This window comes from Puntigrus tetrazona, chromosome 14, assembly GCF_018831695.1.
Source record: "Puntigrus tetrazona isolate hp1 chromosome 14, ASM1883169v1, whole genome shotgun sequence".
Lineage (NCBI taxonomy): Eukaryota > Metazoa > Chordata > Actinopteri > Cypriniformes > Cyprinidae > Puntigrus > Puntigrus tetrazona.
The window spans coordinates 24,212,621-24,228,829 of record NC_056712.1 but is presented as its reverse complement, the minus strand read 5'-3'; the positions used below and the strand labels follow the sequence as shown (position 1 = coordinate 24,228,829).

The following is a 16,209-nucleotide window of genomic DNA, read 5'->3' as shown; positions in this document are numbered from 1 at the left end:
TCTTTCTTTCTTTCTTTCTTTCTTAAAAGCACACACTAGTAACTACAGTCTCTCCTTTAACCATATTCCTTTAATATCTTTGGGCTATTTTACACATTGAGTCACACATCTACAGCAGTGGGAAGTAATATTTAACGATTTCCCCGTGAATCTCAGTGAAAAAATCTAAATTTAATTTCTCAGTTAACCTTCTACTGTCGTATTATATTTTAAATATTTACTCACCTTATTAGCAACTCCTCTACTTTCTCATGAAGCTCGTTGTAGATAAAAGCTGTAACTCTTATTATTAATACAACAATTTCACTAGCTTGGTCTGCAGTGTCAAATTATCACATTTGTCATTGCTGTAAAAATCTAGTCAGTGATATATCTTGACCCAATATAAATGATATTGACATACGTAACACAACAGTAATATTTGTATTTTTATACAGTATTAAAATAAATATATATTGGATTTATGCTGCATCAAACATTTTACATTAACGCTATATTCTAGTAGTTGTTTGCTTTATTGTTTACCTTACTGACTAGCAGAAATGTCTCATAATCTAGACTTTCACAGATAAAAAGTGTACTTCCCATACCGGGAGTCGAACCCGGGCCGCCTGGGTGAAAACCAGGAATCCTAACCGCTAGACCATATGGGACGATGCAAACCGATCAGGTTTTTATGCATTCATTTATAAAGAATGCGATAGAACGGTCAATTGGTTGATTTTTGTATAATGTTTACCTTTTATGGTCACATAAGTGTACAGAGAAGCAAACGCCCGGTCGCTACATTCTCTGACATTGCGCTAAAACGAAGCGTTCATGTTCTAATCTACTATAAGCAGGTTTCGACGTGCAGCTGCTTTTCACACAACGGACAGGAGGGGGCAGTGAAGCGCTAACTTACGATGAGCTTCCGCGACACGGCTCGCCGAGGCACGGCAATATTTATTTGTACCGTTTTGGTTTCTGTGTCTCGAAATCTGTGTATTTACGTAGTGTATTGCTTGTAATAACTTTTCTATTACAACCGTTTTGTTCTCTAGATATTTTAAACAAACGAATATTTACCGATAATCCTATCTGACGCTTTTGTATATTACAGTAACTTATATAGAACGTTAGCCTGTTAGCTTCTTGGATTTCGGTGAGTATTGTTATTATCACGTCTTTAATGTAATGTCTCTTTTAGTAGTTTATCACTCCAAAATAGGTGTTATTGCTAATATTTTACCTGTTTTGTAAAAAAATCTTATAGCTCATATTTTGCACACCATTTGTTTTGATATGCAAACATTGTCTCTTTTTCTATCGGTGTATAGAATTAGGAGCCAAAGATGACCTCAAAAACTAAAGGTACTAGCATGCATTCATTAGTGAATCCACTGTTTCTCTTCTACTGAAAACATGGCATTACTTTGTTTTAAACATGTCAGCCATGACTTACCATGATGTTCACATTATATGCTAAGCCTCAAGTTTGTGGTAATCTTTAAACGCCTACCATGGCGTATTCCATACTTCACTTATTAACATTTAATGCAACCGCATATTGGTCTGTTTGTGTAAATGTGAACAAATATGTAGTATTTCGAGATATTTCTGTTTCAGTGGGAAAGGTGGGCTCCAAAAGCAAAGAAGATGCTCCTCATGAGCTGGAGAGTCAGTTTGTTCTGCGGCTTCCTCAGGTCATTTTTTTTATTTTACTGACCTATATTAGTGCAAGCCAGTATTTAAGTAATGTACACGCTTCTTGAACAATTCCATCAAAAGTCTTTCAAACAACAAGAGATTGATTATAATTATAATTATGCATTTACTCAAGAGTAATTCAAGAGCTATAAGACAAGTCATGTAATATCACTAAAGTCGCAAGTAAGTACATACAAATATAGTGTCATCAATATACATTGTTCATTCCAGTCAAGACATAGTCGTTAAACCATACACAATGAAAAATTCAGCAAGGCGTTGTTATAATTAAATAAGACAAATGTGGGATACATTGGAACCCAGGGCAGTATGAACAGTACATTCAGAAGTGAATATAAATTATACTGTAATTAAGTGATATTACATTTGTAATAAGATATCAAGGTAAAGGCACTACTATTTAAAAGTTTGGGGCGAGCATGATTATTTTCTTTAATTATTCTATTCAAAATGATTGATTGATTGATTGATTTAAAATGACAGTGAAGTCTTGGGAAAATGCTGTGCTTTTAAACTTTGTCCACCAAAGAATTCTGAAGAAAAAATGTATCAAAAAATATTAAGCAGCTCAAATGTTTGCAGTAATTATAATAATGATGGTAAATGTTTCTTGAACATAGAATCAGCGTATTAAAATTATTTCTGGATTGTTTTTTTTAGGAGTATGCCTCCACAGTCAGACGGATCGCCCAGTCTAGCAGCATGAACATGAAAGACAGACTTACTATAGAGTTACATGGTAAGTATTTTGCAAGTGAGAAATTCAGCTAAACTACAATAAGCAAAGAAGTACTTCCCATTCGTTTCAGCACATTACATTTTAAAAAGCCTCTGGATGATGTCAATTTCTTATGCAAAAATATTGCTCATGGAATTTGTTCTAATATTCCTAGCCGATGGTCGCCATGGGATTGTACGCGTGGATCGTGTGCCTTTAGCGTGTAAATTAGTGGATTTACCCTGCATCCTGGAGTCATTAAAAACTGTTGACAAAAAGACCTTCTATAAGACTGCTGATATCTGTCAGGTAAGACTTCAATAGAAGCTGTTGATAAGAGTTTCCTAGGGAGTTTTAAATTAAATTTCCCCTTTGCAGTCTTGGGTAACAGGTACACGTCATTTAATGAGCTTCAGCACATCTTCAAGGCCATAACACTATTAATTCCTCTGCCTTCCTGTTTAAGATGCTGGTATGCACACTTGATGGAGACTTGTACCCCCCTCTAGAGGAGCCCACAGGCACTACAGACTCCAAAACCAAAAAGAAAGACAAGGACAAAGACAAGAAATTTGTTTGGAACCATGGCAGTAAGTACCTCCCACTCCTGTACTGGAATTTCCCCGTAATTGATTTGGAGTGAATGTTGAGACAGCCTATCAGTGCTAGAATGATTAAACCCATTTTATATCCAATTACATCTGTCTTATTCCAGTTACGCTTCCTCTGAAGAACACAAGGAAGAGGCGGTTCAGGAAGACAGCGAAGAAGAAGGTAACCTCATTTAGTTTTCCTCGAGCATTCTGTAGTTTTTTTTTTTTTTCCTTGGATTTTTCTGATGATTCCACAGTCTTTTATCATCCCTCTTTGGGAAAAAATGTTTACTCTTGCAGGAAAGGGGAAATGAGTTAATGCTAAAAGCTACGATTTACATATAAATAAAGCATTCCATCTTCATTTACCACCAAGGTATGCAGGAAAGCAATCTGGCTCTTCCTTTGATTGAAGTGACAGCCGCCGAGTTAGTGGCAGGTTCTTCTCTTTGACTCTTGAATAAATCTCAGCTACGTTGCGGCTAGCTATTGACTCAGCTTTCCTTTTTAATCGCTAATGTGTTCTCTGGCATACAGCCAGCCTCTACTGTTAGTACTATGTGTGCATCTGAATGCGCGCAAGCAGTTTTTGGGAACGCGTTCCTTGGGGCTGAATTCTAACCTGATTTATCCTGCAGTACATCGAGTCTCCTGATGTGGAAAAGGAGGTGAAAAGGCTCTTGAGCACAGACGCTGAAGCCGTCAGTGTTCGTATCCTTTATTTCGTTCTTTTGCTTTCCACTGTCGTGTTACCGCAAACCCAGAGCCACGACAAATCTGGATACAAATGTCCTTACTAATACTAATACTAATTACCAATGATTTTGGTCATACTCAGCCTTGACACCAGGTGGCAGACTTGTTCACAAATTAAACGTAGCAACTTAGCAAGAAATCGAGTCGGTTAAGCTCAGCATTACAGAAAAAAGTGGCATGAGTCATATGAATTTGTGGAGCTCAGCAGCACAGTGATATAACAAACAGCAAAATGGCCTACTGCCAAAACTCAGAGGATGAAAAGGGATTATTGATATATGAACCTTGACCCTGTGGTCAGGATGGGAGGTGATTGCAGAGGATGAGACCAAAGAACCCGACAACAGCTTATCTCTGTCCAACTTGGAGTCTTCACCTGGAACCTCGGGACACAAGGGTCACGGCTCTTCGGGTAAATGATCTCACAAGTCTGAATGCCTTTTATAGCTGTATCTTTCCCAGTGTAAAGTTTTCTTCTAATTTAGTCCAACACGACGAGCTGCGTGAGATCTTCAACGACATCAGCAGCAGCAGCGAGGATGAGGACGAGGAGGGTGACCGACACGAGGACGAAGACCTCAACATCATAGACACTGAAGACGACATGGTCAGGCAGCTCCATGAGAAACTGAACGAGACGGATGGAAGCAGAGATGAGAATGACCGCAACAGTCAGATCGGTAGGACGGTGGTACACGGGTTGTCTGATAAATTCCAGTGCATCATCAGGACAGAAGCTCAAGCCCAGTTTAAAACCGCAATTCAGTATCACGGGCAGGCAGACCGGCAGACAAACAACAGCCGACCTAGATTAGCATTTGAATGATGAGCTTGCTGCGGTATTTAGGTCAGATGGTTGTACCGTTGGTGTCTTTACCCATGCCAGTGAGTGACAGACATGCCTGACCTTGGCGTCATCCCGCAACCCTCTTGTTTTTCAACTGGCAGGGTGCCTCCCACGTCACATTGGTACTTAACCGGGAAAAAATGAGCCGTGCCACCATGTGTTTTGTATACAAATTCTTCAAAGCAAGAGGTTTAGTTATAGAGTTACCTTCTAAAAATGATGGTCCACTTAAAAAAATTGAATTTTGTCATTATTTACTCACCCTCATGTAGTTCCAAACCTGTAAGACCTTCATTCGTCTTCGGACCACAAATTGAAGATGTTTTTCATGTGAGCTCTCTGACCCTTTTATAGACGACAAGGATCCTAACACAATCAAGGTCCAGTAACGTAGTAAGGATATCTTTAAAGTAAACCATGTGACTTCAGTGGTTCAACCGCAATTTTACAGCTTGTTGTGTGCAAAGAATACAAAAATAAGGATTTAAGGAATAATAATGTACATGGATACACTGTTTACGCTTTGATCTGAACGTAACTTCGTAGATTCTTGTAGTTTGGTAAAATCACAGGAGAATCACTGATGTCTCGTGAATTATTTTTTAACAGTGTCATTACTATGTTTCTGGACCTTTACTTTAAGGATCCTGGCTGTCTATGGTAGGGGTCAGAGAACTCTCAGAATTCATAAGAAATACCATAATTTGTGTTTGTAGCATGACATAAAGGTGAGTAATTAATGTCAGAATTTTCATTTTTGGGTAAACTATCCCTTTAAGTTAGATGTCTTTTCGAGAGTGTTGTTGTTTCTGTATGAACAGTTAATATTGCACTTTCCAGAAAACAAAATATTTTATAAGATGCCAGTTCAGTCCAGTTAACTATTTTAAAGATGTGCCAACAGTACCTAAAATACTGTCTAGGTCAGTTGCTTAATTGGGTTTGAAAAAAAGTTATATTCTCTTGACACATAATACTATTATGACTGGCATGTATCTTATATTAAAAGTAAAGTACTGCATGTCCAAATTCCATGTCATTAATTTTTTATATATTATCCACAATTCACAAGGCGATTTCTAGATGTCTTGCTGTATATACCCTCAATGGAAAAGGTTTTATGAATTCTCTGTCTCTGAGAGTGCAGAATGTGAGCAGTGGTTTTCAGTATTTATGCAGCCTGAAGGGTTGCGCAGTTAGAATGTGCAGGATTCACAGATAATTGGGACCTTTGATTACATGAGCATTTGCAGATTAACTAGCTCTCAAAGGTAAAAGAGAGCTCAATTTGACAACCAGAGTCTATGACTAAACTGTACACGTGTTAACTTGGGCTCATGTGTAGGGCTCACAATCTCTATTTGGTCTGCAGTAATGGAGTATCAGGTGCAGATAAACAATTTGAAGGCCAAGCTTCAGGACACACGTAACCGCAAGAAGGAACAGGAGAAATTGATAATGGAGGTGGAAAATCAAGCTTTGAGGGTAAGTTTCATTTACCTGCACTAAATATGTGGCATGCCACTTTTTCTGGCACGGTACATCATGTAAACACACAGCCTTGGTGACACTGTTTTTATGCAGTACAGCCCTTTAAATTGGCCTTGAATAAACCTAAGAAGGCAAGTTTTTGCTGTCTTTTTAAGGCATAAATATTACATTTCTGCCTTTAGCTGCTTTTACATAACTCACAAAAAGCATAAAATTCATTGCTCTGGCAGCTGCTCCATTGGGAAGATTTAGACGCTGTGGAATGGGGTTGGATGTGTGGTTTAACAGTGTCACTTCAGTTGGCCTATGTGCACTATGCTGGCTAAATTTGTCCACGGTTATTACAGTCACAGGGGACAGGGAAAGGTCATATATGTCTGAGGTCCATTCACAGGGTCACAAATCAAATACATGTGTGTACAAGAAGTTAAGATGTTCACAACTGCCAACCTCAAAACAGCATAATGTCAGACAGATAAACTCTCTCTCTCTCTCTCTCTCTCTCTCTCTCTCTTATTATAGGATCGTTTCCAGGGTCTTTTAAATGGTATGATTCATCAAGAAGAGCAAGAAATGGAGCAGGTGAGTCTTCTCTTGAGTCTTCTCTTAAGTCTCTCTTTATAATTAATCTTTAAAAAAAGTCATGATTATCATATATATGCACCTAATTTATTTCATTTACAGCAATAGCTGAGAGTGATCTATTTCATATGTATGATAAAGTCTATATTATAATGTAAAATATGCCCAGATGAATTGTAATCGAATAGAATTGAGAGCTTTTTAACTGGAATATAATTTATGTTAATTCCCCTAATGCATGTAAGATGTCAAATCAATGGCTTAATTCCACACATTTCCATTGCTCTTTGTGAGAGCACGTTTCTTTATATAATATTGGCGAGTAAAAGCACTAGACACACACATACATGCTTTACTGATTCACCATAACCCTTGGCCAATGTCAGTTTCTGCTGTCAGTGTTTGTTTACGCCTAAACTGACAAATGGCTTGATGGGGAAAAAAGTAACAACGTTGGAGGTGTTTTTGAACATATTGCACTTAGCCTTCAATTATACCCCTACTGCTAGCCATCCATCAACTGCTATTCTGTTCCAACAGCTGGCCTCCCTTCAAGAGCAGCTGGACTCGCTGATCGAGAAGTGATGCTCACGATTACCAAGATACTGCAATACAACGACTCTGACCAGAGGCGACTGCTGAACACGTCACCGACTCTTTTGCTTATATTAGCTAGATTTGAACATCCCATTTGTGTTGAGATATTCAGTTGCATATTACACTGAAGGCTCATTTCTTCTTGTGCAAGATTGTATATTTGTACTTTTTATGACTTTTTATGTCTGTAAACCTAGGTTATTTTTTTTTTTTTTAAAATAAAGTAATATGTGAAATGGTTTTGTTAGCATGCTTCTTCTGTTCAGTAAGCCTGCAAATGTAAGCTATTACCATTATGGTGGTTAACAAACTGGAAAATCATACTAGAGATTTCTGGATGATTCTGTCTGCCGTAGTTCCCACTAAATTATACTAGCAAACTCTTTCTGGGATTACTGAACTCTATTGCCTTCCAGAATGATCTCGACTGTCTCCATACTCCAAGTTCTACTCTCTGGTCACCCATCCCTTCACTTCTTACAGGGGATTATACTGAAGATTCAGGGGGTTGAAGGATTAGCCAAGGCAGATTAAAGTGGCTATCCTCAACCTGGTAATCCAGCCATCTGTCAGAAAGCAGTCAGGCAGCATTGGGCTGCAGGGTGTGATTTGTCTCCCTTCCTCAGCTTGCTAATTAACACTGCCAAGGACCAGCTCTCAGAGGCTGCAGGACATCAGGACTGTTTCAATAACGAAGCACTTCTCTAAAGAGTTTAAAATGCAAGAGACGTATCTACTTGACCATCCAGGAGTAAAAAAGAAGATTTTGCATGGAGGTCAAGGATCATTGCCGCATTTTCCAAAAGGAACCAAGGTAAGATGTATGGTCCTGAATTACACTTTTGATTGGATGATTGTTTATTTGGATGGGTTCTTGTCTAACCATTAGCTTTGATTAGAAATGGTTGTAGCTTGATTCTACTGATGATAAAACGGTTTTATTATGCCGCAAAACATTTGGTGCATATAATTGCACAGAAGTTTGGCAACCTATCGTTTTGGACAGCGGCGTATCTGTACCAGGTGACTTTTTTCCCCCCCTACTTGTCCAGCCATATGGCCCTCAGCCTGGAGAGTATGACAAACATTTTCCACAACAATGCCAACATTAATCTCTCCATTTACCAGCTGTGCTCTGTATTCACTTTGTGTTCTCCCATTCCATCAAGGTGTCTGTATCAACATGCTTAAAAAAGACTATACATTTAAATGTATTATAATAAAGGCAAAATTGGACCAGGAAGCTATTAGGACAGCATAAGGAAAAATACATTCTGGCCTGCTTAAAAACCCTGCATTTCTCTCCCCAACACATAAACACGCACAGAGTAGCAAGTTACAAGATGTGCATGGCGTACTAAGCAGGGAAAATATCTCAGCTCTTTCTTAATCCTGTTCTTATTCTCTTTTTTCCTCTGCCTTTCTACCCACAAAGCTGGTGTTCCACTTTCAGACTCTGTTGGACAACTTTGAAAGAACAGTGATTGACGACAGTCGCAAAAATAAGCATCCCACGGAGATTTTCGTGGGGAAGATGTTCAAAATGGAGGTGTGGGAGGTGCTGTTAACCTCCATGAGGATTGGAGAGGTGGCAGAGTTTTGGTGTGATGCTATTGTAAGTGTTTGAAATCAAACTAAACCTCTTGTTGTGCTTCCTACTGCTTTTCCCTTTCTATAGGTATAATCACATCCGCTTCAATTGGATCTTAATTAATCCTCACATAAGAATGGAGGAGAATGTGTCTGATGTATTATGCACCTTTGGTTGCTTCCTACGTTTTCTATTACTATTCACATTTGCTGTTTTCTCGAAATACTCCAAGGAAATGAATAATCCATTCTGCAAGTCAAATGAGGCTAAAGATTCTGGTTAGATTGGTTGATGTAGAAATAAGTTGAAAGAAAGGTCACGTTACCTGCAGTGCTCCCTGCTACTGAATCACAACGGCAAAATAAATCAATTTTAATTGTGAGTTTGCATATATTGAATGCGATACAACACTGTACCAAAAAATAAAGGCAAAAAGAAACACATAAATCTTATCTAGAAAACACTGGCATCTGATGTTCTTTTTCTTTTTTAATGCAGCACACGGGTCTTTATCCCATTGTGTCCAAAGGGATGCGACTGGCTGCTCAGGGAAAGGACCCTCTAGATGGGCAAAGACACACATGTGGCATGGGAAACTTGTTTCACTACCATTCGACAGGCTTTCCAGAGCTTGATGAGATAATGAGGACACCTCAGCCTCTAATCTTCATCATGGAACTAATCTCGGTGGGTCAGGTGTATTCACACAGAGCAAGAAAACAAGCAAATACATGCACGCACCCTTGCACAACAACACACTCGTACACTCATTCTAGTTCCACTCCTCCACCTCCAACAGATTTCTCACTGCAACCCAAACAGAGCGTAACAGAATGTTACACAATCAAGTGCTACACGCCAGGAAAGAAATGCTGTTCCCAATTCTCAGACCATGTTTTCAATCCTCAACCAAGCGAGACGAGCACGCTCCAATTCTCTGTCTACCTCAGGTGGGCGACCCGTTCTCTTACCAGCGGGAGTCTTGGATGATGGAGAAGGATGAGAAGCTAAAGGTCGTGCCCTCGCTGCATCTTTTGGGCAATGCTCTGGTCAAGCAGGGTCGGTTCCGGGAAGCTGCAGAAAAGTACCAAGAGGCTGTGGTTCTGCTGCGAACAGTCCAATCCAGGGTAAAGGCAAAACAAAATGACATGGAGGTTATAAGGGGGCTGTAGAGAAACCAATGATAAACCTTTATACATCAGTGAATGCACCTGAGTTTGTTTTTCTTTCTCTGTAGGAAATGCCTGGAGATGAAGACTACATTAATCTAGACAGGCTTATCATTCCTCTTGCACTGAACTACTGCCAGTGCATGTTAGAGCTGGAGGAATATTACGAGGTCATAGAACATACGACAGAGCTTCTGGACAAACACAAAGGTAGGCCAGCTTGTTAGCATAAACCAAATGCTTGAGGTTTTGCTTGTTAGCAAGACCCAGTTTGCCCCTGCTGGTGGATTCTGTAACTGTCCACTTTTACAACTGAAAAGACATATTTTTGTAAACCAACCTGGAAGTTAGCATCACCCTTGACGAAAAGCATCTTTTCACACATGAATTGAGAAATAATATCGCTGAAATTACTTTCAGAATAATTTTTTACATCTTAATGAATAAAAAAAATATTGACACCCAAATAGGAATAGATTCTGCTTTAACAAGCTTGATAATTTAAAGGATTAGTGTACACAAAGATTAAAATTCTGTCATGTCGTACCAAACTCGTAAACTTTTAGAATAATGGATAAAAAGTATTCTCGTAGCTTTATAAAATTGTTGATACACTGTTGATACATGGACTACTCACACGTTTGATAGGACATGAGGGTGAGAAATTAATGCCAGAATTAAAATTAAAAGAAGAGTAAATTATCTTATTAGCAAACTCCTTTTTCAAGACAAGTAAATGCTTAAAAATCATGGCATAGAATGAATAATGTCATAGAACAGGGGTAGGCAAGTTCGCTTCTGGAGAGCTGCAGTCCTATAGAGTTCAGCTCCAACCTTAATTAAACACACCTGAACAAGCTATTCAATATCTTCAGGATTATTAAGGCTACAGACAGGTGAGATTTTTTTCAGGGTTGGATCTGAAGTTTGCAGGAATGCAGCTCTCCAGGAGCAAACTTGTTTACCCTTGTCATAGAACAATACATAAAGGGATTTGACTGTTAAATTGTTTTAGATTTTTAGGACTGCATCCTGCATTACTCTTTTAGCTAAATAAAATGAAGTAAATTAAACCATGCATTTAATTCTGTAATACATTACTACCACAGACAATGACAACCAATATATCCCTATAACATTACTGACCACCATGACAATTAGCCCTTTGCTTTTTGAGTATCATAAATAATCCAGTTGCATTCACATTCATAATTACACTTGGCAGCATGCATAGTAATCTTTGTCCTCTGTGGTTTGGGTTTGTTTAAGCTTGGCTGGCTGCATGAGGAGTAGGGACAGGAGTTGGTCTATGTAAGCCCTCTTGAAGCATGTGAAGTGACAGATGTATCGTCTCTCGCGGTGGCTCCAGAGGCAGCGTGGGTAGCTCTCCTAATGAGCCTTATGCATATGCAGCCGGCAGAGTGACTTCGGCCTCCTGCAGTTACCCGTTTCGAGGACACTTTCTCTCATTTTCCCGTCCCCTCTAATTCTAGCTATTCATTTCATTCTGCCGAGCACCATGTGCCACCCACACCTTGTTGTCTTATTCAGATCAAATCTTCCATCTTTGCTCTCTTTAACATTTCTCTCGTGTGTCACCTGGGGAGCACATCCTTTTGAAATGTGCTCACAGAATTGGCTGTGTTTCTGCCAGAGGCTGGCGTTGGCTGGAGGAAGTCTGTTTAAATGTTGGCATAGCAAAAGATTTAGTAAAGAGCATGATCAAATGAAAGAGGGGGAGAGCCGTCAATGGGGAATCTTAACCAGGCTCTTCAGCCCACTCAGAGCAAAGATTAGGTGTGTGCACTTGGTGTCCATCTTGGGCTAAATCCACAGTGCATGTGTAGCAAGGTTTCTTTTTAAATACAACCCTTTTTAAGAAAACACATGGATGTGAGCGCAGCTTTCACAGCTTTCAGAAAGACAATGCAGCATCAGTAATTAAGTAACAGAAAGCAGAATGAAATTACAGTCCCATTATTGATCTTTTCCAGACTGTGTCAAGGCCTACTACAAGCGGGCGAAGGCCTACGCGGCTGTTTGGAGCGAGAGGGAGGCCAGGAGGGACTTCCAGATGGTGGCCAACCTTGACATCACACTGTCTCGATTGGTGCAAAGAGAACTCGGTCTTCTCTCTGAGAGAATGAAGGAAAAATACTGGGAGGATAAAGAAAGATACTGGAACATCCTGGGACACAAAGAAAAGGAACCAGAGAAGGAGGACATCTCTGAGATGGATGCAAAAGAGGAATGTGAGGGGGAACATTCTCAGTCCCCCGAAGAAGTCAAAGATGCTGAGGAGGGAAAGAATCCATCTGTAGCAGGGGAAAATGAGCATGACACCAGAAGTGAAGAGTCGGCAGTGGGGGCCAATCACAGGATAACAGCTCTGACCGAGGGCAAGGACTGGCAGCAGATGCTACGGCTAATTATGCTGCTCCAAGATGAAGGCAATTTCAATGTGAAAGAGTGTAAATACACTGAGGCGACTGCTAAGTTCAAGGAGGCTCTGGAGTATGTAGATCATCTCCAAACTAAGGTGAATGAAAATACAGTAAAGGATTGATTGGAGATATCAGCGCATCCGTTGCTTATTACACACTTAAAGCTGTAGAAGGCACTGAGTACAAAGAAAGATTCATAACATGACAATCATAACATGAAGGAAAAAAAAATCTAAAACCACATAGAAGCCTCTTAATTCAGTATAACACCGAAAGAGAAAGCAGTAGTGGTAATCTAAAACAGCTAGCATCCACTTATCTGAGAACTACTGGGCAAATGTAAAACTGAGTAATATTCATGAGTCAAGCTAAAAAAGGTTATAACATTTTTTTGCAGATGTTAGATCATTTCTATGGCCAAGTGATACCTTCTAATGGCAAGCATCACTATTACTAATGCATAAACATAAGACTGGGAGTCTGAACGACCCCTTGCTTAAAAGTATTAATTCAGAATTACTGTCATGAATGGTCTCACATCATGTGGCTGGCTTAGAAGTGTACAGTCATTTTTCATTAGACTTTAGAATTTGATGAAGTGACCTGAACCATGAAAGGCTATATCATTAAACGCCCACACAAAACACTACAGTATCAAAAAAAAAACACACATTCACAACATCTTATCAACCACACACATTTTCCTCAGAACATATAAAATATAGTAAATATATACCTTTCCATATCCCAAAGGAGATGTCCAACGGGATTCAAAAAATGCTTAGCAGGAGCGACAGGGAAGCTTAAAAAATTCCCATGGGGAATCAGCAACCCAGTGCTCGCTAAGCCATATCTATCCCTTTGTGTGTTTTTGAGGTGGAACATAAAGGAGAAGACTGGGAATCTCTAGAGAAAGTCCGTCTGCCACTCTGTCTAAATCTCAGTCAGTGTAAGCTGGAGCTTGGGGAATACCAAGAAGTGGTGGATCTCAACTCTAAACTGCTGAAGAAACATAAAGGTGAGCTTATACACCAGTAGTGTCCTATTCTATTCCTAGAAGTCTACTTTACTGTCCTTTCCACTTCTGCTGTAATATACCTGCCTCAAGGTTTCTAGTCCTTGATTAGTTGGTTAAGGTGTGTGTAATTAAAAGTTAGGCTATAATCTTTGCTGCCTCCAGGAGCAGGGTCAGACACCATAGACCATGATATACACACAAATGTTGTTTAGGTTAAACAGCAGCAGCGGCGGCAGATATAGATTCTTCACCACCCAATGCGAGCCAGCCAATTGCTCTATTATTGCCTGTAGTAAAAACAGCCTGGAGCTATGTCAGTTAGCATTTGCTGCACTCTTCCTTTAGTGGACATATCTCAATGCTTCACTTTGTCAGTGGATCCAGGAAGTTGAACCGATTGCATCATTTACCATATATTGAGTTATTCCCCTGTATCTCCATCCAGCCCCCTATGTAAAGAGTGAAAACTGTTGTTTACTTTTAAATGAATTATTTATCATGAAGGCAATGCAATGTGGCAAGACCTAGTCTTCACTCTCTCGCTTTCATCTCTACCACAGACAATCTAAAAGCCATGTACCAGAGGGCCCTGGCTCACTCCGCATTATGTAACGAAGACGAGGCCCACAGGGATTTCAATAAAGTCATGCAACTAGATCCCAAATTCAAACCCACTGTTAAACAGGAGATTAAGAAGATGAGTGAAAACATAAGAGTGATGCGCGTCAATGAAAACAAAAACTACTGGACAAGCACTCAGGAGAAGTGGGAAAAGAAGTCGCAGACCAAGAGAGGAAAGAAGATGAAGAAAGGAGTGACATGGGCGGATGAGAGTAAAATGTTGGGAAGGAGCGATGAAGGACAACTGGCAAGATCAGGCTGCGGTGACAAATCAGAGGAGAGCTGCAGTGTCAAAGAAGGCAATAAAGATGAAGGACAGGATGAGAAGAAAAACTGTGAGAACAAAAAGGATGAGAGCTCTCTGACCCTGAAAGAAGCAAAAGAAAAATCTACGGCTGTAGATAAAGACAAGGATTCAGCCCAAAGCAATGTGCTGGGAGATAGTACACAGAGATCACAGAAGGATAGCGGGGTCACTGAAACTCTACTGACCAATGACATTACAAAGAAAAATGATGGCCAGGGTGAGATCACAGATGAAAAACAAGAATCTCCTGCAAAGCCAGACAAAGATACAAGCAGTGAAGCATCGAGGGAAGAAAGACTGACGGACATGACTGGAGGTGATGAAGCAGAGGAAAGCTACTGAATTTAAGATGGAGAAGACAAATGTTGAAGAACCAACAGGAGCATCACCTACCAAAACCTGAGAAACATGTTAAACGCAAACTGAAAAAGAAATGCCATCGTCTGAAAAGAATACCAACCAGACCAGGTGTATAACAAATAAAAATTTATTTCTTTGTACACAATGAGTAGAAAGCAGCCAGTAACTCATTCATTTTTAAAACGCCTTCTTTTCACATTTTGTACAGATTAAAAACATAAAAACACAAAAACCAAGACATTAATTATGTTAATAATTAAAATAGCAATTGCATTGCTCCTGAAAATCTAAACGTAAAAAAAACCCCAAAAAACAATAACGTATATATTGCAGGGACCCAAATAAAACGTAATATTTCTATTCAGGAAATTTGACCTGAAAGCAACACAACATGTCATGGTGTGTAATGGCAATGCCACAGGTTCAGAGGTTAACCAGTAAATGCCCTGTTGTGTAGTTCAATATTACAAACAAGCCTGCAAAGCCAGAGATGTATTGGGGTCATGACACAAAGGTCTGCTACATACAAACAAAAATAATGAGTGTATTTGTTAATGAGGCAGATGGCTAAATATAGCTCAGGCAGCCCTTAGCAATGCTGTAATATCCACAAAATATTTCCTTCTGTAATTTAACACATCCCACAAATTCAGCACATCTCATTTTCTGAAAGTAGACAAGGGAACAATTATGAGTTAAAAATATCATAATAAGGAATAACGGATATACATATATGCCAGAATGGAGAATTATTATATTTTGCAAATGCATATAGAAGAATTTCCATGTATTACATAATGCTACATGATTTGCTACCATGTTGAAGCTCTATATATATATTTTGCAAAAATCATCTCTTTTTCTACAGGCTTAAAATAGATCATTTTCTTAATCAGCATTTTGTCTTGCCTTCTATTCAAAATATTCAAATATACTTCAAACATGATTCATTTCTTTGAAAAACTATTTTGTATGATTTTTTTCACTTCTTTTCAGAGAATGTATTGAATCCATTTTTATTCTCACCCAATTGGGCATTAATTAAATGATGTGGACATTTATTAAGATAAAAAAAAAAAACAACAACATTTTTAACCATTTAATTTAATATGTAAAATATGCTTCCGGATAAGATTGGGTAAAATAATAATAATAATAATAATAATAATAATAGAACAATTTAATTAATAAAGTACAATTTAATTGTAAAGTACACGCCTATCTCTGAAAAGTCATAATACTACATTTAGGAAATGCTTCTTGTTTTAAGGATGTTTGGGTAATGTACTGGAGGTGAAAATAGCCAAAGATGAAATATATTTTTTCAGTATTGAAATGACTTCAGACAATCCACACGTTCAGAGCCCTGAATCAGTTGAGACTGTTTGGCATGGAATAGAGAGGC

General features: G+C 39.0%; 2 protein-coding genes and 1 non-coding gene across 3 annotated transcripts; 2 read left to right on the top strand and 1 right to left on the bottom strand.

Annotated features, from left to right (window-relative positions):
- Positions 1 to 581: 581 nt before the first annotated feature.
- Positions 582 to 653, bottom strand: trnae-uuc. Its single transcript has one exon. It is a non-coding gene; the product is annotated as a tRNA-Glu (tRNA).
- A 262-nt stretch (positions 654 to 915) lies between these two features.
- On the top strand, positions 916 to 7,534 carry taf7 (TAF7 RNA polymerase II, TATA box binding protein (TBP)-associated factor). Its single transcript, XM_043258037.1, has 14 exons — positions 916 to 933; positions 1,103 to 1,144; positions 1,320 to 1,353; positions 1,609 to 1,685; positions 2,371 to 2,449; positions 2,604 to 2,737; positions 2,895 to 3,018; positions 3,144 to 3,202; positions 3,660 to 3,732; positions 4,079 to 4,189; positions 4,263 to 4,457; positions 5,997 to 6,109; positions 6,638 to 6,697; positions 7,238 to 7,534. The coding sequence occupies exons 3-14, from the start codon at positions 1,335 to 1,337 to the stop codon at positions 7,280 to 7,282; spliced, it is 1,089 nt and encodes a 362-aa protein (XP_043113972.1). The 5' UTR covers positions 916 to 933; positions 1,103 to 1,144; positions 1,320 to 1,334; the 3' UTR covers positions 7,283 to 7,534.
- A 30-nt stretch (positions 7,535 to 7,564) lies between these two features.
- LOC122358242 (aryl-hydrocarbon-interacting protein-like 1) lies at positions 7,565 to 15,995 on the top strand. The gene is made up of 8 exons (XM_043258035.1): positions 7,565 to 8,108; positions 8,730 to 8,909; positions 9,384 to 9,572; positions 9,836 to 10,012; positions 10,123 to 10,264; positions 12,049 to 12,593; positions 13,375 to 13,516; positions 14,077 to 15,995. Exons 1-8 carry the CDS (start codon positions 8,013 to 8,015, stop codon positions 14,784 to 14,786), a joined length of 2,181 nt encoding a protein of 726 aa, XP_043113970.1. The 5' UTR covers positions 7,565 to 8,012; the 3' UTR covers positions 14,787 to 15,995.
- The last annotated feature ends 214 nt before the right edge of the window (positions 15,996 to 16,209 follow it).